Here is a 22,307-nt window from a genome sequence, read left to right on the forward strand (position 1 = left end):
ACAGATGATAAGCAAGTTAAATCAGGCTGATATGATTGTTATCTTATCGCCTAAACCAAAGCGTTTATGAAGATGATAAAAATCACACCACGGTCAGAGAAACCTGTATTTTGAACAGAAGCACAGCAGATTTGAGAGGGAGGGAGGCATTTTTAAATGATAGCTTGAGCAACATATAAGTATTAATTTTACACTTTACTATAAATATGTAAGCTTTTTATTTTTATTGTCATACAAATTAAATAAAACACTTTAGAAGCATTGTTATCAGCTTCAGCTGTAAAAAAATAAAATAAATAAATAAATAATAATAATAATAATAATCATAATAATTATAATAATAATAATTAAAGTCTGGCATATTTTTTATAGAAGAGATTGTGGAACTTCTTTTTAAACTGTGCTCTGCTATCAACTGTACTTCTTGTAAGAAATAAAAAAAAAACCTATCTGGCATAGCAACAGACCTAATTCTGCTCTCAATGTATAAGACTTGGCTAATGTAAAACACATGGAGGCTCCGTGCACTGAAGTTCAAACTACAGTGGAATTCCGACTGAGCAGCGGCTCAATGAGTGAACCAGAACAAGGGCAGAAGTTGTCAAGATTTTAAACCTTTCAGCAGCAAAGCCCTTCAAATGCAGTCAGCAACCTATTCCATGGCAAGGATATCAATTATAGATAGGGGTTACTTTAGCTAGCAGCTGGTACTGTCAGACAGTAGACAGACAACCATGAAGAGCAGTGAATCTTTCTATTAAACGTAAGGAAAAAAGAAGGGGGGAGCAAGGATATGCAGCATTATAAGGATGGACTGGATGAAAGCTGTATATATTACTACCTGTGCTCTGCCTTTCATGTGATTTATGTCAGTATGGTACCATGCTTTTGCGATAGTCCAAATTAATTGCAGATTAAGTTTAAGGATATATATCTACAGTACTGTGCAAAAGTTTTAGGCAGGTGTGAAAAAATGCTGTAAAGTAAGAATGCTTTCAAAAATAGACATGTTAATAGTTTATATTTATCAATTAACAAAATGCAAAGTGAGTGAACAGAAGAAAAATCTACACCAAATCAATATTTGGTGTGACCACCCTTTGCCTTCAAAACAGCATCAATTCTTCTAGGTACACTTGCACACAGTTTTTGAAGGAACTCGTCAGGTAGGTTGGCCCAAACATCTTGGAGAACTAACCACAGTTCTTCTGTGGATTTAGGCAGCCTCAGTTGCTTCTCTCTCTTCATGTAATCCCAGACAGACTCGATGATGTTGAGATCAGGGCTCTGTGGTGGCCATACCATCACTTCCAGGACTCCTTGTTCTTCTTTACGCTGAAGATAGTTCTTAATGACTTTCGCTGTATGTTTGGGGTCGTTGTCATGCTGCAGAATAAATCTGGGGCCAATCAGATGCCTCCCTGATGGTATTGCATGATGGATAAGTATCTGCCTGTACTTCTCAGCATTGAGGAGACCATTAATTCTGACCAAATCCCCAACTCCATTTGCAGAAATGCAGCCCCAAACTTGCAAGGAACCTCCACCATGCTTCACTGTTGCCTGCAGACACTCATTCGTGTACCGTTCTCCAGCCCTTCGGCGAACAAACTGCCTTCTGCTACAGCCAAATATTTCAAATTTTGACTCATCAGTCCTGAGCACCTGCTGCCATTTTTCTGCACCCCAGTTCCTGTGTTTTCGTGCATAGTTGAGTCGCTTGGCCTTGTTTCCATGTCGGAGGTATGGCTTTTTGGCCGCAAGTCTTCCATAAAGGCCACTTCTGACCAGACTTCTCCGGACAGTAGATGGGTGTACCAGGGTCCCACTGTTTTCTGCCAATTCTGAGCTGATGGCACTGCTGGACATCTTCCGATTGCGAAGGGAAGTAAGCATGATGTGTCTTTCATCTGCTGCAGTAAGTTTCCTTGGCCGACCACTGCGTCTACGGTCCTCAACGTTGCCCGTTTCTTTGTGCTTCTTCAAAAGAGCTTGGACAGCACATCTGGAAACCCCTGTCTGCCTTGAAATTTCTGCCTGGGAGAGACCTTGCTGATGCAGTATAACTACCTTGTGTCTTGTTGCTGTGCTCAGTCTTGCCACGGTGTATGACTTTTGACAGTAAACTGTCTTCAGCAACCTCACCTTGTTAGCTGAGTTTGGCTGTTCCTCACCCAGTTTTATTCCTCCTACACAGCTGTTTCTGTTTCAGTTAATGATTGTGTTTCAACCTACATATTGAATTGATGATCATTAGCACCTGTTTGGTATAATTGTTTAATCATACACCTGACTACATGCCTACAAAATCCCTGACTTTGTGCAAGTGTACCTAGAAGAATTGATGCTGTTTTGAAGGCAAAGGGTGGTCACACCAAATATGGATTTGATTTAGATTTTTCTTCTGTTCACTCACTTTGCATTTAGTTAATTGATAAATAGAATCTATTAACATGTCTATTTTTGAAAGCATTCTTACTTTACAGCATTTTTTCACACCTGCCTAAAACTTTTGCACAGTACTGTATATATGTATATATAGTTGCAATCAAAAAACAACATATCTGACATAACTTTCTAATTTTAATGTAACTGCAATTTAATTCAGTTTTGATTGTTTCTTTTCATTTCATTAAACTTTATTTGTTTTAAAGCATTTCAAATATAAAATGGCACAAATAATTATAAATATCAATGCTAGTTTCCAAAAAGCATGTCCACTTAAATGAACAGCTGTCTACAGCTGCATAACAGTAAATAGCAGGGCTGCACAGGAGTTACCATTCAAGGTCTGATTTAAAACTTGTCAAAATTCCTCATTAACGTTCCCTATCTTCTGATCAAGAGCACAGAATGGGTTAATTGCTTTTATTATCTGCACTTTATGTCCATTACTCTTAGCTCTGGTGAGTCCTGGTTATTTTCCCAGAAACAAAGCAAAGTCTCTCTAATAAAGCTTTGAGCTAGGAGTCGCAACTCCCTGGGTGTCAGAGTGCCTACCCTCTCGTGAAAAAAGGTCACATAGTTTTCTGAATGTCGATAACTTACATGGACTAACTGTTCCTGTGTGTCAAACTCTCGGGAACAGCCTTCCCAATGGCAGTTTGTCTCGTATACCACCTCAGGCTCTTGCTTGCTTTCATCCTTGTCTTCCTCTTCCTTTACCAAGGTCATTCCTTCAGGCTGTTCCTAACAGAAGAAATGGAGTGGGGTGGAAAAAAGGAAAAATATATTTGGACAGTTAGCATTAAAAAGGTGGCCTCTGTCAAATATGATACACTGTACTACTGCTTAAAATAAAGTGACTGAATGATCGGTTTAAATGTAAAGTACGTAACATGCTTCTAATATAAATTCCACACCAAATTATAATGTGTTATTTTTTTATAGTTCTACAAGTAGGTGAAGGATACAACAAGTTGTTAACCAGTCAAAAGTTGAAAGTACTCTCCTGGTTCCCAGTTACAGTGCTTCTACCACCTTAATGTTTAAATATAGCTCTCACACCAGAATCAAACTCTTAACACTGAAGTTTTACCTCAGAATGAAACATTACCTCTGGCAATGCAATGTAAAACAGAGTGGTTGTTTGGAATCGTGTTTACATTTCTGTACAACTGCAGCTGACCTCCTTAATTGCCTACAGTGACGGGATGTCTAGATGGTGTATAGGACAGTATAAGACTATTGCGAAATGTCAATTAGATTTAATAGGTGTTTCAGACCCCCCTTTCTAAAACATGAGTGCATGAATTGTAAAGCAAATCCTTATTCTACATCAAACCTGATATATGTTCTGTTGTATGCTATGTATGTTAAGAATCCCTGTCTGTAGGTTGTTTCATTACTGAAGGTATATTTCACTGTCAACTTAAAATGTTTAAGGGGCCAAAAGGGTATGGCATTTAGTGAGGAAATCTGACCTCCTTACAGCTGTACATAATAACATATTTTCACATTTCTCAGGCACAGTGGTACGATTCGTGTTTGAAGTGACCGATTCCATTTTATTCCATTGTTGAATGAGGAGCAGGTCTGGTTTACAGAACAGCATTACAAACGTAAATATTTCCCCTGGTACACAGCCACAGTGTGCGTGATCGCTAAGGCTGCTAAATCAAATCCCTCCTGCCTGTCCTTTTGAAAGTAAGATGTTCACAGCCTTTCCAAAACATGTTTTACATTATGCTGCCATACTGCTTCACTTTAAAGGTCCTAAAAGCATGACTTGGAGGTATTTACTGAGTGGAAAGATTCATTCACAAGAATGTGGCTGCAGATTCCTTAACAATCTATAAACACACACACACACTTACACATTAAACAAGCTATATGAAAACTGCCACACTGCCTGCTGGCTTTCTACTGTTCTTAAATCACCATATTTATCTTTTTGAGTGCAAAGCAAAGCCAAAACAAAGGAGGGCAAAATAGTTTGCATTACATTCTGTAATTGGTCCCATAGCTCTGTGTTTGATGCAATGTGTGTACCTTGGGTCTTTGGGAGTATGTTATCAATAAATATTCTATAGATTTAGTGTGTCGGCTCTGGGCGAAAAAAGGGGGAGACAGGGGCTGATTAATTGAATTCTGGATGCCATACCTGCATGCTTCCTGCACCTGGGCTGGAAGGATCTTCACCTGGTTTGATCTTGGAGCGCTTGTTGTGCATTGGGTCTCCCGTACTGCTCACTGCTGACTCACTGGTGGGCTTGTTCTGCTCAAAGAAAGACTTTGTTAGGCGATTCAGGGTGGGTGGAAAGGATAAGGCTTTTTTTCTCAGTTTAACAAGATTGTGTTGTTCTGTAACCAAGCAGGTTTTAGATCCTCTAAGGCGCTGTATTTATAAGGGAAAGTGGCAAAATATTTAAAATAAAAACATGGACACTTATAAACAGAAATATCTGGGGGTGGCCATTGTACTGTAAACGAGTGTAAAAAAAGAAGAAGATTGAAAAGTAGCACAGGAATAAGAAAGACTGGTATAACAGAATCCAGATGAGGATTAGGATTAGTACTAACACCATTTTCTTGTAACATTTTTTCTATAAACAAATTTAAAGTATTTTAAAAACAATGAGTAGTTTGTGTCTGTTGTACTGCTAACTGAACCATAAGGGGCTGAAATGGAACTGCTTGGAAATGTCTTGGAATGAATCTTAATGGGTTTTAAAGAAAGATGTTCTATTGTGCTATTAACTCTGAAACCTTAAGGCCTCCATTGGAAATGAATGGACACGGCCAATAAAGTGACTGATGCCAAAACTGTCACCACAAATAAAAAGCTTTGAAATAAAAAGCATTTATTAGGTTCCAAATATGTCATATAAAACATGTCATGGACACTAAGCAATATGTGTTTAACATCCTGCGCTGTGAACCAGATTAATACTTCTGGAGGTTACTCTATTCCTGTTTCCCATTGACTCCCGTGATTAATTGCATCACATAACTGTGCCATACTGTGTTAACAAGCTGTTTGGAAGATGTTGTTACTTCTCACCTGTGTGGACTCGGAAGGCCCTGTGTTGACTTGTGCTGAGCTCAGGACATTTGGGATACCGGGGATGGGCCTTTGGGTGGCAAAAGTCGGAGCAGGATGGATGAGGGGAGGGCTGTGTCCGAAGGCAGAGCCTATGCTTGGCTGACGGCTCATTAACTGCTGATGCATCTGCTGGAGGGCCACTGGGGTAGGTGGGTAGGCAAAGCTCAGAGCAGGGCTAGAACAGGAGTGAACAATAACTAAGATCAGTATGGCTTCCTTCTCATTAGCAGAAAGACATTCTCACAGATTTTTCGTCTTTTTTCTGCTGATCTTTGTATTAGTTTATACACAGCAATGTTTGTTTATATGGAAGAGACTTTGAATAAATATTATATCAACACTACGTAATCCCTTTTACAATGGTTAAATGTTAAGTAAATATTCTAAACTTTTTTAACATCCCTTGTAGTGTCATATTACTTTTTAAAATTTAAAACAGAAGGTTTTACCCCTTTAAGAAAATGATCATTCAAACGCATGCTTGATTTCTGCAGTTCATCAAGAACTAAGACACAGAGAAAAGTTACAATAATGATAAACAGGTTTAAAGCTTATCAGTTTACAAATAAAAATCGAATTAAAAAAATTCAACACCTTCAAAATTAGCTTGAAAGCAGGCATATCTATTTAAGATGTAAAAACACACAACTACCGATACAACAGTTGAAAACATCAAAAAAGGCAGCATTCACAGTTTATCAAAAACAAAAGTTGAATGTGGCTGTACGAGCGAGTTCTATATACTTCTTCCAGCACATGAAGCAATTTATTTAAACCTGACGCAGGCTAAGTTGTTCCATATGTCTCCAGATCTTATTACCAGAGGATAGAAAATCAATTGGTTAAATGTGTTTTGGGCTCTATGCTTGTCATATCACTCATTTGTTTGTAAAGATTGCAAGCTCAGTCCATCCAGGGTGTCACCTATAGAACTTCCATCAGGACTGTTTAGTTAAAGTAAATTGATGGATTAACCCCCATCTCTCCCCTCCCCTCTGCAACTGCCTCGATCAGTGATCAATGAGTTTTAATAGATGACATATTCCAAAGGGAAGACAAGTCTCCTGCCTCCAATTAAATTACATTAAATGTCTATTAAAGAACATTATATATGCTAATACCTGTCATCACTCCATTACTCCACTGTGTATTCCTCGACTATTGTGAGAGTAGAAGAGAAGTGCAGCTTGCTGTCAATGGGCACTGCCAAGCTACAGTAATGGAGCCAAGTTTTTTTTTTTTGTATTTAACTAGAGTACTTTTTGCTGAACTTACACATTGGTTTCTTTGTACAGCAGTCTGAGGTACTGATGAATAATTAGGTGACATAATCCATTTAAATCACTGCTTGATTCTGGATGTGTTTTTTAAAAAAAACCAATAGTTTTAAGATGACTACTTGCTTATAGCATTTAGGATATAACAGAACAGAAAATAGGAGGCACTTTTTTACACAGAGAATTGTGAGGGTCTGGAACCAACTCCCCAGTACTGTTGTTGAAGCTGACACCCTGGGATCCTTCAAGAAGCTGCTTGATGAGATTCTGGGATCAATAAGCTACTAACAACCAAACGAGCAAGATGGGCCGAATGGCCTCCTCTCGTTTGTAAACTTTCTTATGTTCTTATGTTCTTATATCCATTTAGGATACAACATAAGACCTCATCTAGAATATTGTGTTCAGTTCTGGTCACCTCGCTACATAAAGGATATTGCTGCTCTAGAAAAAGTGCAAAGAAGAGCGACCAGAATTATTCCTGGTTTAAAAGGCATGTCATATACAGACAGGCTAAAATAATTGAATCTTTTAGCCTTTTTTTATAATTTAGTAGTCGCCAATTGATTTTTACCCAATTTTTCCCAATTTGAAATAGCCAATTGTATTATTTTAGGCTCAGCTCACCGCTACCACCCCCACGCTGACTCGGGAGCGGCGAAAAGACGAACAAACACTGTTTTCCGAAACGTGTGCCGTCAGCCGACTGCTTTTTTTCACTCTGCAGGCCCACCATGCAGCCACCTCAGAGCTACAGCGTCAGAGGACAACGCAGCACTGCTCTGGGCAGCTTACAGGCAAGCCTGCAGGTGCCCGGCCAGTCTACAGGGGTCACTGGTGCGCGGTGAGCAGAGGACACTCTGGCTGACCTAAGCCCTCCCCGCCTGTGCAACGCTCGGCCAATTGTGCGCCGCCCCTTGAGAGCTCTCATCCACGGTCGGCAGTGGAATAGCCTGGACGCGAACCGGTGACCTCCAGGCTATAGGACGCATCCTGCGCTCCACGCAGAACGCCTTTACCGGATACACCACTCGGGAGCCCCTGAATCTACTCAGTCTTGAACAAAGCGCCAATCTGATTCAAGCATTCACAATTCTAAAAGGTATTGACAATGTTGACCCAGGGGACTTTTTCAATGTGAAAAAAGAAACAAAGACCAAGGGTCACAAATGGAGATTAGATAAAGGGGCAGGAGGCACTTTTTTACGCAAAGAATTGTGGGAGTCTGGAACCAACTCCCCAGTAATGTTGTTGAAGCTGACACCCTGGGATCCTTCAAGAAGCTGCTTGATGAGATTCTGGGATCAATAAGCTACTAACAACCAAACAAGCTAGATGGGCTGAATGGCCTCTAGTTTGTAACCTTATGTTCTTCTTATAATAACACATTTAAACTAAGTGGTGTTTTTTAATAGTTATTAAAATAATTTCACACAAAAAAAATAGAAATACAAAAAAGTAATATCATTATGTTTGTATTATGTATGAAAATAAACAGTAAAGGTAACATGATAGACAACAAACAAATGAATTTTAAAAAGAAGCTGGTCATCATGTTTTTGGTAATACCTGTATATGAAAACGTTATTAAATGGGGTGAGCTAAACAATAAAAAAAAAGGAAAAAAAGAACACAATTGTATATATATTTGAATAACTTTGACATTTATTTCCCTGTGTTTATATTTTCCAAACAAAGCTTATATGCAGACTTTGACCTTAAACAGTTTCCTTTTTAATACCCTACATTGTATTTGTTTTTGGCACCTGCATTAACTAAGCATACAATATTCTGTTTATATTTTTCGGAAACTAATCTTGCCAAATGCTACACTGTTTAAAAGTTGAATTCACGTTGCATGTCTCAGCTAATAACATACAGGCAAGCCTGATGTTAAGAATCAACATACAAACATGAAACTAATTTATGTGTGTGCTTTGTGTCACATATAACTGTTTTCACTGGGCTTGTGAACTATTTGATCAGTTCTTCGTATTATTTTTTGATAATGAACTAAGCTGACAGAAATTGCTTTGTAGCCTACATGCTGAATTAAAGACAGATTTTGTAAACGCACCGGTTCATCGCTAAAAGAAGCATGCAAAGCAGTCCGTTAATACAGCCTGCTAGTTTGCTGCCTGCACTCCTCTCAGTCACCATGAATTATTACGCAGCAGTCCAGTTTAGGTAGCTGCTGCCAATGATTGATAGGACATTAATCAGAAGATGCATATCTGGCTCGAAAATGTGTTCACACGCTTTCCCCTAATAGCAGATTTCATGTTCACTGAGCTCTATGCCAGTTTGTTCAATTTATTCTTCAACGTACTGGTCATTCATCACAAAACACAATGAGCCAATACTTCCTTTTTTTCTCTTTCTTCTTATTCCTCTTCCATTGCACTTCTACTCTGTTGAATTATATTCTAGACACATATGCACAGCTATTTGCCTTGTGTATTACTATGTATTACTATAAGGTTTATATGCTTATCCTGGTGTGCAATAAAGGTAATGCTTTTTAAGCCATGATGCTAAAAGCTGCACTTAAATATAGAAGTCTTAAATTCCCTTGATTTTCAAAGCCATGGCTTATCGAAGTATTCTTTATTATTATTATTATTATTTATATTCTTAGCAGACACCCTTATCCAGGGCGACTTACAATTGTTACAAGATATCACATTATTTTTTACATACAATTACTTTTTTTTTTTTTACATACAATTACCCATTTATACAGTTGGGTTTTTACTGGAGCAATCTAGGTAAAGTACCTTGCTCAAGGGTACAGCAGCAGTGTCCCCCACCTGGGATCGAACCCACAACCCTCCAGTCAAGAGTCCAGAGCCCTAACCACTACTCCACACTGCTGCCCTGCTTTACAGCTCAGATCGTTAAAATGGGACCCTTTATGAACCAATGTTATGAAAACCAGCATCTCGTACAGTCGTGTGTTTGTTTTTTTATCAAACAGTGGCAGTATTTAGATTAACCACCTATTCAACTGAAAAGACCAATATGTGTATCAAATTGTTTTAGTGCTTTTTTCCCCCCTTTTCTTTAATTAATTCAAACCAGGATTTAAAAATACACAAACACGGCATCAATAATTATAGGGTCTAACTAATTTTAAAATGCTAGCTCAATCAAGAAAGTCTATTGTGTGTTTAGTCCTTCTCCGAATATCTTTGGAATCTTTGGTTACCAGCTGTGATCTAAAATACATAGAAAAGCCTTGCAGATTGATTTGCTTTCCTTAAACATTTTAAATGGAAACTAAACCAATACAGTGTTTGTCTTAACATATAAACTACATTTCCCCCATCCTGTGAGACAGGTCATAGATTCAAGCTGTTTCTTGTTCTGTTTGGTGCTCGACAAGGCAGACATTACTTTAAACACTAGACTTGCGTTTGGGCATGAATATGTTAAGAGTGTATTCATGCACACGAAATTACGCAAAGTGACCTAACCATAACCTATACTGGATTCTGAAGTGACATTTATCAGGGTTGACATAAAAATGGCAGAAACCTAAACCTTTCACTCAGTCTGTGTGACTGCTGCATATGGATTTTTTAATTATGTTTTTTGGAGATACACAATTTCAGCTGAGTCAACATAATGTGGCTGACATTAGAATACTTTTAATTACACTCACTTATTCACTTAAAACATGTTGATTTTTCAAAGAACCAAAGTATCAGACTTTGAATATCTTTTAATGACTTGAGGGATTAAACTTAAATGTATTTAACATATTGTGAGAAACACAGTGTAATTCAACAGGATTGCATATACAGGACTGTATATGAATTAAAAACACTATTGTACTCATTTCTTACACAGGAACTTTTTAATATTCATTTTTATTACAAATATACAGCAGTGTGGAGTAGTGGTTAGGGCTCTGGACTCCTAGCTGGAGGGTCGTGGGTTCAAACCCAGTTGGGGGACACTGCTGCTGTACCCTTGAGCAAGGTACTTTACCTAGATTGCTCCAGGCAATGAAACTTTAAAGCATAGTATATCTGTGCAGAGGTACTGCTTGGAAAAAAACAGCATCACAAGAAGGAAGCTGCCTGTCATTGGTGACCACTGCAAAATATACCTAAAAAACTAAAACATGGCATCTAACTGTACTACGCTGGTAATGATTTTCCACAGTCTAATATTCTGGAGTTGAAAATGTTATTAAACAACGCATGCCATACATTTATTGTTAAGGGCATGAAAAGGTGTCACATTATAGTGTTGCTTTTCATAACCAGTATATGGCCTGCATCCCTGATCATTGTAAAAGCTTGCTAAGAAGGAGGAAAGTGTTAACAAGAAATGATTGCAGCACTGCACTCTCACCTCACTGCACCTGCAGATAAGTGGCCATATGAGCCACTTGTTGAGGAGCTGCTTCTGGAATTATTCAGGATGGTAACCAGGGAGTTTGGAGATGTCCTTATCATGGTCTGTAGGTCAAAGCTGTGGTCGGAGAGAGGGGAAATAGGCAGGGCTCTCTTGCGGCTGGGGCGAGCTGACAACCTGGGACTGGGAAACCTGGAACCTATTAAACCACAAAGGTACAGTGTTACAGAAAAGCACTGTGTTCTTCAACGAAGTTACAGTGGCTCATGTTTACAATAAAGCTAATTTATAGAAATATCTTTAAATGACAATGAAGTAACCACTAAGAGGTCCAAAAGAAACTGTATTCTGTACATGACCTATCTGTCAAAATATTAATTTGAACCTTGTCCCACATATCTTTCACTCAGTGTGTCTTTTCATTACTGATTTTGTTTTCTCTTCATGCTGATGCAGTGTCCTCTGTTTTATTTAAAATAAATAAAAAATAAATACTGAGACTATATGCCCGAAATGTTCAGAACTTGACATGAGGGTGCATTATTAAGCTGCAGAGCTACCGGAAAGTGAATCAACTTGGGCTCAGTTTTCTTGCCAGAGAAACAATCCCTTTTGGAGTTAGTACAATTTTTTCCCTTTGTTCTTTACTCTCGGCCCCATTCATTCATCACAGCGAGCAAAAAACTAGCCAATCGTTGGCCAATTTTACACTGTTTTCCAGGCTCTATGGAGTGCCCATAAGAACGATTTCAGTGCAGCTTCTATTGTTCAGTAAGTACTCAGAAACATGAGGGATGACAACGCAAGTACTTAGTGCATTCCCGGTACTGTGCGGGCTCTGAAAGATGTGATTGCCAAACACAATGGAAGCCCATGAGGGTAGTTTTTGGGATGTTTATTTCAGCATTCTTGAGGTGGGCTGATGATACTGCTAAATATAACCAGTCCAGCACTGAGATATAAGATAGTGGATTAGCTCAGTGCTTAGAGTGCGAGATTCCAAAGTATAAAAGTACAGCTGACCTACCGATTTCTATCAGTGGATCAAAATCAAGAAATTCTAAGAAGGTTAGGAGCGGTCTACAGCTACGGCCAATCATTTTGCATCACCTAGAATTTTAGGATTGAGGCTTAAAAAATAAAATAAAAAAACTATATGAACATAATTTAGATATTTTATTTAACATCATGTTATCAAAGAAACTACAAAATGATATTGCAAAAGTCTACCGGAAGCCGTAATACTGTAAAACAAGAACATTTTGTGAGCAAGACATGTTTGCTAATTTCGTGTTTATTAAAAATCTGCAAAATGAATGTGCCCTGAAATATATTATTCATACATGTGCTCTACATTAAAAGAAAAAGAAGCGCAAACATTTACTGCAGCAAAAATGGACCTTGAAGGCCATCAGCGAAAGTTGCTGCAAAAAAATCCTGTTTCACAGTAGAGGTACAGTATTTCATGTTTTCAATTTTTGTCAGTTTTTCGTTAAGTATATGGAAAACTACTAAGCAGTATGTAATTCAATATGTTAATGTAACATTATTCAGCAGGTTTCATTCAACATCATGAAGCAGAATTAGATTATTATATAGGGTGATGCAAAAGTTTTGGCCATAACTGCAGGTATATTAGGACTTATTACAATGACTTCAGTTCTCTTATTAGTACTGAAATCATTGTATTTTGTATCTTGCTCTTAATTGTACTGTAATTCTTGATATGTATTTTTTGTATACAACTGTAAGCCGCCCTGGGTAAGGGCATCTGCTAAGAAATAAATACTACTACTACTAAAAATAATAATAATAATAATAATAATAATAATAATAATAATAATAATAATAATAATAATAATAATAATAATAATGAAAGGACTAAAAAAGTTTTTTGACCTCCAGGAGCATACAGCCACACGGCAACGATGAACTGTACACAGTCATATTGCAGGCACATGCAATCTGCATGCAGGTGTTAAAACGCATTAGTGCACATTGTTGCAACATCTACACTATAAACAGCAGGTATAGGTCAGGTGTCATTCTGTGGCAACCTATGACAATATTTTGTACGTCTTCTCCAAAGGATAAAGGGCAAGAGAGTGACTCTCTCTGACAAGTGCCTTACTTTCCACCTGTGATCTACTGGCTACAATTGTGGGAAATTAGGAAGAAAAATGTATCTTCCCGTGGCTTACCTCAGGGGAGCTCTGTTTATTAATGTGCGTGCAAAATGATAAATGGCTAAACAAAAAGAAAAAGGCTTCTATGTATTACCCCTCTCATTTCTAGGTGATTTATGAATGTGACGGCTGCTTAGACATTCACATCATTAATTCACTACAAGCGGACAGACAGTGTTAGTACAGACTAGCGCTACCAATAAGACGAAACCTCAATCACAGAAACGAACAAAATGAAAATAAACATCAGGGAAAGCAGCCTCCTGAGCACAAAGTCAGACCCGTTTTCTGTAGCTGGGGGTTAGTGCGCCTTTACTGCATTATCCCCTTTCAAATGCCAAGTTCTGTTATTCTGCTTTAAGTGCATACAAACTTGTATACATTATGCATACATTATAGACTGGTTTTGAAGATCTTGATGTATAACCTGGAGCCAGTGTAAAAAGACCCCCGCCCCCCCCCGCCCCAAGGAAAAGTAGTACATAAAAAATAGAAGCTTGCAAATATAATAATTGACATTAACTAAAAATGTATGTTTAAGTTTAAAAAATATAAAGAAATAAACAGAGGAAAACTGTGCCAGATGTATCTGAAATGATCATATGGCAAGTGACATTGGCAAAAAAAATGCAAAGAAATTCTTTAGTATTGTGTAGTTATTTTGGTGTACAGCTATTAATAATGGATTCAAACAAGTATATTATTCACTGTTGGTAAGATTACATGATTCTTAGCTATCCAAGAGAGTAACATCAATAAACTAGACAATCCTGTAAGAGTATATTATTGGCATCAAATTTGATTTTTTAAAGGAAATCAATAGACTTCACTTGGTAATTGGCTTGCAAGAAAAAAAAAACCAACAGTATGAATGCTTAAAACTATTGTCAGGGGCATAATTATCTAATTTACAATTATTAGGGAGGCTAGACTGAAATGTATGTTCTTATGAATGCATTGCTCCACAAATTAAAGCTCAAAGGAAGCTATTGAAATGCATCAAAACAACAACTCTTTATACTGATAATGGCATCTTGAAATGTTTCCTATTTGAATTTGTTGTACTCTTTTTAAGTACAGATGTGTGCCAGCCTTTTAAAAAAGGCTCTTTTAATAAATTATAGTCTTCACAGTCCTTTCATGAAGGACACAGTGTTAATTTTCCAACTTAGAACACAGATTCTTAAAACATGCAATGAATTATTACCAGCCATGATCAGCCATGATCACAGACGTTTTACATTTAAAAAAAGCCAACATCTCCATTTCAATTTTCACTAATTGTTTTGTTTCAGTCTATTCATCTAAAACTCTGACACAGAAGAAAGGATTTCTACACTGATGAATGATGGGACATTCCAATTCCCACTTAATAGCAATTAATTTTCTGATACCCATGCAAGTTTAGATAGTTTTAATTAGTTTGTACAGTAAAAGGGTAACTTCACCCCCTATTTATATAAAAGCAGCTACTGCCTGACTAAATACATTCTCATCAAATACGGGGAGGTGAGGCGGCTTGACCTTCCCGGGATTCACTGTGCGTTTAATTTTCTATTTACACTTTAAAATAACTCATTAGCATATTACTGCTACACATTTTCCTACCTAGCATATTAAGACAGTACCTCATTTAAATGTTGCTGGTGCATGAATTTTTAACTGGAGCTAAATAGTGTTGTTAATTGTGCAGTCTGGTGCAGGGAATGTTTTAGTAGGCAGAACAAAACCAAGTACATCAAATTATTATCAAGACAACCACACACATAATTTTCTTTTTTAAATGCTGTATTGTAAGTGAAGTTGCCATTAGCTTAATATCTCTACAGTGGTTGAACATAAAAAATAAAAAAAACATACCATGATTTGGTTGCATCCCCAAAATGGTTGTAAAAAAGGAAACAGTACTTTATCCATAAAACTGAACCTACTTTTAGTAATTCTTAAAAAAAAAAGATTAACATATCACCTTTAAGAACTGTTTGAGATCTGTGTAAATGATTTCTAATAGTATTGAAAGGATTTTTTTTTTTTTTATTGTGTAAGATTTTATTAAATCAAGATTTCATTTTTTTGTGTTTATTTCCCATAATGCACAACACCCTACTTTCATGCCAGTGAAAAGGCAAAGGCTCATTGTTAAAGCAAATAAAATATATAATGCTAGCAAAAAATGTATTTACATCTTACATGTTGCTTGTTTGATAATATGTACATCTTGCTTTATTCCTTTAAAAAAGTATTTGCTTTTGAATTGTTTCAAAAACAGGAATAAATGATTGAAAATAAAGGCCTTTTCTTCGCATTTTAATATTGCAATAGGGCCCGTTTACAGTACAAAACTCCCTACATTTTGTAACATTTATCGTGAACGAAAAACACCAGTACAGTTACAAAATTCTTTCACTAGTTTTATAGCATTGCAAATTGTATTTATCTTTCACAAAAACATGTGCATTCCAGAATAAGGCATTTGTTAGTTTCTACTAGGATTTAATAAATAAGGAATAGGGTGAGTGGTGTTAAAGTATGTAACTGGCCTGGGCAAAGGATTTGATTAGTGCTGTAAAAAGCTTGTTTTACTCACATTCCATGGCTTGTAGGTATTCCATATGGAGAGCAGTGGCCCCCACCCCTGCTGTGGTTGCTACTGAAGGAATTATGTCAGCATATGGACTCCTGTGACCTGCCAGCAGGGCCATTTGATGGTAATATTCAGTTGGGCCAATACCCACATGTGGTACTAAAATAAATAAAGAAACAAAAATAAGTAAACAAACAACTTCAACATTTGTGCTCTATATATTTCCTTTGGAACTCCACACCTGTGCCTGATCTTCAGAAATAAGATTATCCATATATGGAGCACCTCTTGTTACATTTTCTTACCCACCGTCAATAGCATTTTTGCATTGTTCTTAAAGCCACTCTGGATGCTGGAAATGAATCCCATGGTGTTATCATTTTAAACAGCAATGCTGCAAAACCCATCTCATACTTCTGCTTACATCCTTAGAAAGCTACTTAAAAGAAATAAATCCAAAATCCAAAGCCTTACAGATCTACATACATTTTTCGTAAGCAACATCTACACACATTTGTTTTTTTTTCTTAGTCATAGACTATAAAGTGCTTGAACTGCTTCAGTGTTTTCCTATAACCTAAAAATAAAGATTTGGCAACATATCTGTTATGCAAATGCTGTCACCAACGGTGTAAAATTCACACAGTTTTATATGCAAATGGAAAGTCAATTTAGCCCAGAAAATGTCATGGACAATTCACATAAAAGTGTGAAAAGCTTTTTCTAAAGACTAGTCTATATATATGCAAAATGTGCATCCATGATTCATTTTGCATATGTAAGAAATTATTTCTAAATGAATTTGATTTGGGTATGATGTCTTTCTGCTGCTCTTCTACACTTTGGATTTACCTTAAGCAAGTCCTATTGTAGAAATTTCTTATTTAGGTCGAGATCAAATACAAATTATAACTATGCTGTAGAGATCACGGCATTATTGAAACAATAGCACCATTACACTCATTGTAATTGAGTTCACTGGCTGCTAATACAAACACAAATATGTAGATGTCCAATAGTATTTTGATTCTACTCCATATGCACACGTATGAGGGTGTTTATCCAAGTTCATTTATATAAATACGAGGTGTCTGACTGATAACTTCCTGTGAGAAAAATTACTTTTCCTGAAAACTGAAGTGGCAGTTGAAGAAAGAATAGGTTAACACTGACTGTTCTTTTTCATTAAACTTGTACAATCCAAACTTTTTCTGATGCTTTGCAGCTGTTGTAACCTCTAACACTAACATTACCAAACCAGTACTTTGCTCCAGACATTTAGTGTGTCCCATTCCGTCTTTATTTACATACGATGTCTGACTCAGTCTGCCAGAATATTAGATTTTGCTGTTGTACCGCAGGACCATCTCAAGCTTAGACACTGTTTATAAAAATCTGTTGCAAAGGGCACAGGCAGCTCAGTGCTTAAAGCTATATGCTGCTGTGGTGGGTGGAGTGAGAAGTCTAACTTGGCCTCCCCCATGTCATCCAACTCACCTCTTACAAATACTAAACCCCTAGGGATATTTTACATCTTTAATCAACTTGCAGTAATCTCTTTGAATATAATTCAGTAAACATAATGAATTACACTGTTTCATGTCAGATACAGGAAGTGTGAATGTGTTGTGTTACAAGAGTATTTATTTAATATGGGAACAAAAGATATGAGCGATCAGTGCACATTTCCTGTGGTATGTCCATTAGAACATTCTGTTTATTATACATTGGCATGCCTTGGCTGATTCTATTTCTCTCTTCTGAAGACATTACACACAAACATTCAGTTTATTATGTATCTACTGTACTCCTGCTGACTGATGAAAGGAAAACCCAAAGACTAACTTGTCTCAACACACACCAGCAGATATTGTGCAGTCCACAGTAGCTGCTGAAAAAGTATGGGACATGTTCTATCAAATCAAAGTGGAGTCTTGGCTATTGAAAGAGCCTGCCATTTATCTTTGCAAATGGCTTTAGTTTGCTTAGTGATGAAGCTTTATAAAAAATATATATATATATATCTTCAAGTCAACAACCACCACCATCCATCATCCACTTAAAGAATGAACGGAGAGTTCAAAGCAAGGGGAAACATGGGAAGCAGTAATTTGGCTATCCACCATCTTGTATGAGTTTCTTAATGCATAAGCATAAGCAGAAAACAAAATGTCCCCTCTGACCTCCACTTCCTGGGAGGATCCAACAACACTGTTACCCCAGAACCCTTTGTTCTGCAGCAAACATCCACTAGAATCATTTTGACGGTTTGAGGTTTTTAAATTTAAATTACTCTGCGTGTCTGAAAGTTATGCCGTTGTCCCTTTATGACTTTTCCTAAATACATGTATAAATACCCTGACAGCGTTTGAAAGGCAGGATCACGAAAATAAGGAAGTTATAATCCCGCCAACCTAGAACCACCAAAACAGTATATATATATATATATATATATATATATATATACACAAGCCTGTTGTTTTCTCTACTGGACCTGGCAGCCATCAATTCCTTCGTTTTGTACAAGGAATGCAACGGGGAAAATATCAGTAGGAGAGATTTCATCTTGAAGCTAGCCACAGCGCTTCAGCAGAAACATTTCGATCAGAAAACTGCAAAGCAGCAGGCTGCTGCAGCTCAACCTGGATTCAGTGCTGCACCGAGTGACACACGCAAGAGAAAACATGTTACTTTGTTTTAAATTTTATAAGTGGTAATTTAGCAAATAACCCCTTTTATGTTTATTGTTCATTTAAATACTGTGTTCCGGCTGTGCTGATGTTTGATATGATGTGCTTGAATAAAACTTTTGAGTTGTATCTGATAGTTTGTCTTTTATTTTAATATTGATGTTGTTTAAAATGTAACCGTCATAATGACTGCTATCAGCGGTTCTAGTGTTAACCAATGGTAAGTCAAGCAATCAATCAATCTTTATTTTATATAGCGCCTTTCATAGTGGACCATCATCACAAAGTGCTTTACAAGATGCAGTAAAAAACAATGCATACAATGCTCTCAATCAGCAATGCATTCCCACTTATGATTGGTCAACAAAACATGTAATTGTCCAAATATATCAAATAGTTTTTTGTGTGCTTTACTGAAGGCAGCTGCACATACAAAAAACACCATCGTATATATAGGTTAATGTATTACCACAATTGCTTTTAATACTTTTTTTACTACGCATTTGTGAACATTATTCAGCAATGAATGACTGGGCTAAATACATCTCTAAGTAATGAGCATTAACCACTTCTCTGAAGGGAAGGGAAGCCAAATTTGGCAGTCATTTTGCCCCTTGTGCTTGCGTTATCTCAGGTATGTTTGCAGATCCTTTTATAAAGAAGCTGCAATGTCACAACTCTGGCTCTCAAGGCTAAACAATTTAGAAAGCTACAGAACAGACGCAAGAAGAAAAGCTAGGAAGAAGAAAGGTAAAAACACTGTTCAGGAACAAAAGTGGTAAGGACAACTTTTTACCACTCTACCCATCATTGTTGTGAGATTCCCACTAAGAAACACGGCACAGTGGATTATGTTCAGTTTGTAACTGTTGTTTGATACTGTTACTGTGATACAATTTGACAAAAGAGGTGGCTTTAACCCAGGTTGTAGGTATTTGCAATGTTTGTTTATATCTCCTTTCACTCACACTGCAAGTCAATCAATGCCTGTCCTTGAACTACCGTAGATACTTGATGATTTATTTACAGATTCTTCTATCGTTGCATAGAGGCATTTAATCTTTGTCCTAAGAAAGTGAAAGTAAGTGTGTGTGTGTGGGGGGGGGGGGGGGGGGGGGGAGCAGAATAAACAGAACACAAAATGGACCCAGTGCACAAAACCTAACAAAAGTGTGTTTGTTGATTCAGCTCTTAACACACATTTTCTGTAAAAGCAGTATAAAAGTGCATGGACCTCACTGAAAATGACTGCAAAGAGACACTTCAAAACAATAGTTTCAGCAGTAAGCAGGCATGGGCGAAAGGGAATGCAAAGAATGAAGAAGTGCACTGAAGCAGAGTGCATTAGGTCATAGCTTTCTTCTAGTCACAGTGGTATCTTTCCAGACACTCTTAAAATACTTCCTGAGTGTTCTGACATGAGTGTCTGGGTTAACTAATAACAACAGAGGCGCTGTGCTATATAAGGAGAAGCTGTGGTTTTGCTGAAGATGCACAACGGGATTCTTAGTGTTTAGTGAGTGCTTTCTGACGAAACCCCAAGCTCAAATGATTTAGTGGTTAGCATTGGTGACCAGATTGATCAGGTGGCGGTGATCTAAAAAGGAACATTGTGTGAGAAGTACCTGGCCTGCCTTTCTCCCTGCACAAAAGAAGGGAAAGAGCCAACTTTGGGTGTTTAGTGACTCAGACTTCCGTCTCTCTTGTTAAAAGTAGAAATGGATGTTTACAGAAGTACAGAACACAAACTTGCCACCAGCTTGGTGTGGTTTAGGAAGGAATAACAAGCACGTTATTGCTTCTCCAGGCACCATTACCTAAGTCGCCTAGTAACACTGGTACTAACATTGGTACATTCCTAAAGTAATAATGTCTACCTAATTAATTCAAACACTTTAAACAACCCACAAGCCTTGTGAATTGGGTCTCCTTTAGAATGGTTTTGCCCCAGCTCAATACTCAGTTGAATAATGGATGTCGGTTTCAACTTTGATTATCATTTGGGAGCTATGGCAAAAAAACGACAACAGAAATCAGGTCATATAGATTCCGCCATTTAAAAAACACACAGATTGACTGTATATACTGTATATATCCTCACTAATGACTTTATGGGTCTAATTTATACAATTGAATATATTCACATTTTTGTTTAGTTATAAAAACCTCTCTTTAACAAATGCAGTGTTGTTTAATAAGATTTATAGAAACTATTATAATTTGCAATCTGTGGGATAATTTTCTTAACCCTTGCAGTATGCTGAGCTGACTACAATATCAGTACTCTAGGGTCGGCAGCTTGCCTTTCTGATACAGCTCCTACAGAGAAAAAAAAAACGTCCTTAGAGACCATAGTTAAAGCTAAGCCTCTTTTTTCTTTATGTGAAAAAACAGGTGTTGCCAGCAATGTAATCCATTTGAGATTCAGAGCGGAAACTGTGGTTGAGAACCTAAACCACTTGCTTCTGTTTTGGAACTAAATGACTAAACCAACTAAACATCCACCAGAGAAAGAAAGACCTTTAAAGATCTATAAGACTATGATTCCATCACGGACCAGAAAATGATCTGCTGCAGAACTGTACATATATATATCTTTTTAATTATTGTAGTAATGGGTCTGATTGAATTTAACCAAGTGCCACCAACTTATGTGACTTCATTTTTTTTTGTTAAATGTAATTAAATGAATATTATTTATTTATGGTTTTGTACATTTTTTGGGGGTGCAGTTTTTCCTATGTAAAAATGATGGCAATGACTATATGGAATAAACATCTTGAAAATCTATCCCTAAGACTGTTAAACTAAATTATAGGAAAATAAAGTTCTCAAAGTAGTAGAAGGGGGAAAAAATGCACAGTGAAAGCCTGTTAATCAGGTTAAACTCACCATCGGTGGGGCTGAGTCCCCTGGCAGCTGAGATCATGGACAGGGAAGGGCTGCTGTGCAAGGACCTTATGTAATCCATGTAGGGGTTAATGTAGGGGTGAGGAGGGTTGTAGGGAGACTCGGCCGCTGCTGAAGGGTTCCTGTGAGGGGAAATCCTGATCAGGGAGATGTCGGAGAATGCGGGACTGCCTGCGATACCAGGAGGCCTGGAACAAATAGAACACAGCACAGCATGTCACTTTTGTGTTTCACGCACAATGCAGTCTATTTTATTGCAACATCTGAGAACACATAACAGATGGACAGAATAGCAAGGCTGAACATGTTAGATCTCACAACGTGTCATTTGCTTCAGGTACATTTGTGGTAATCAGAGAATACCCTTAACATCAAAGTCAATATTGTACAAAGAAGTCTGTATGAGATATAATGGCAAATATGTTAGAAAACTGTCGTGGAATTATTTGATCTGTGTGTGTGAGATATTGCAAGTGGTAGGTAATTAATCCGTAACTTTGAATATTTATTTTATTTGCAATAAAATTAGCCATACATTACAACAAGTCTTCATTAACGTCTGAATGACAGGGTGGAATGCTACTGTATATGCTATTGTTGGTGTGTAACAATAATGCCCCCCTTTAAGTCTTTCCAGCTCAAATTCAATAACATATGCAACTATGATACAGATATAAAATAGTGGTAGTTGTTGCTCAGGCAACAACAGTTGGCTATAACAGAGTTAAGGCTGCAACCTGAAGATAAGCA

General features: G+C 37.3%; 1 protein-coding gene across 4 annotated transcripts in view; it reads right to left on the reverse strand.

Moving 5' to 3' along the window:
- The window catches only part of LOC117400529 (transcriptional activator GLI3-like), a 122,461-nt gene that overhangs the window by 17,749 nt on the left and 82,405 nt on the right, over nt 1–22,307 (reverse strand). For all 4 annotated transcript variants that reach the window (XM_059023069.1, XM_034000629.3, XM_059023070.1 and 1 more), the window contains 6 exons: nt 21,540–21,745; nt 15,961–16,116; nt 11,185–11,386; nt 5,504–5,720; nt 4,604–4,717; nt 3,049–3,189 (listed from right to left, as the gene is read on the reverse strand). In XM_059023069.1, the coding sequence (XP_058879052.1) occupies nt 3,049–3,189; nt 4,604–4,717; nt 5,504–5,720; nt 11,185–11,386; nt 15,961–16,116; nt 21,540–21,745 (1,036 nt within the window). The remainder of the gene's footprint in view (nt 1–3,048; nt 3,190–4,603; nt 4,718–5,503; nt 5,721–11,184; nt 11,387–15,960; nt 16,117–21,539; nt 21,746–22,307) is intronic.

This window comes from Acipenser ruthenus, chromosome 4, assembly GCF_902713425.1.
Source record: "Acipenser ruthenus chromosome 4, fAciRut3.2 maternal haplotype, whole genome shotgun sequence".
NCBI lineage: Eukaryota > Metazoa > Chordata > Actinopteri > Acipenseriformes > Acipenseridae > Acipenser > Acipenser ruthenus.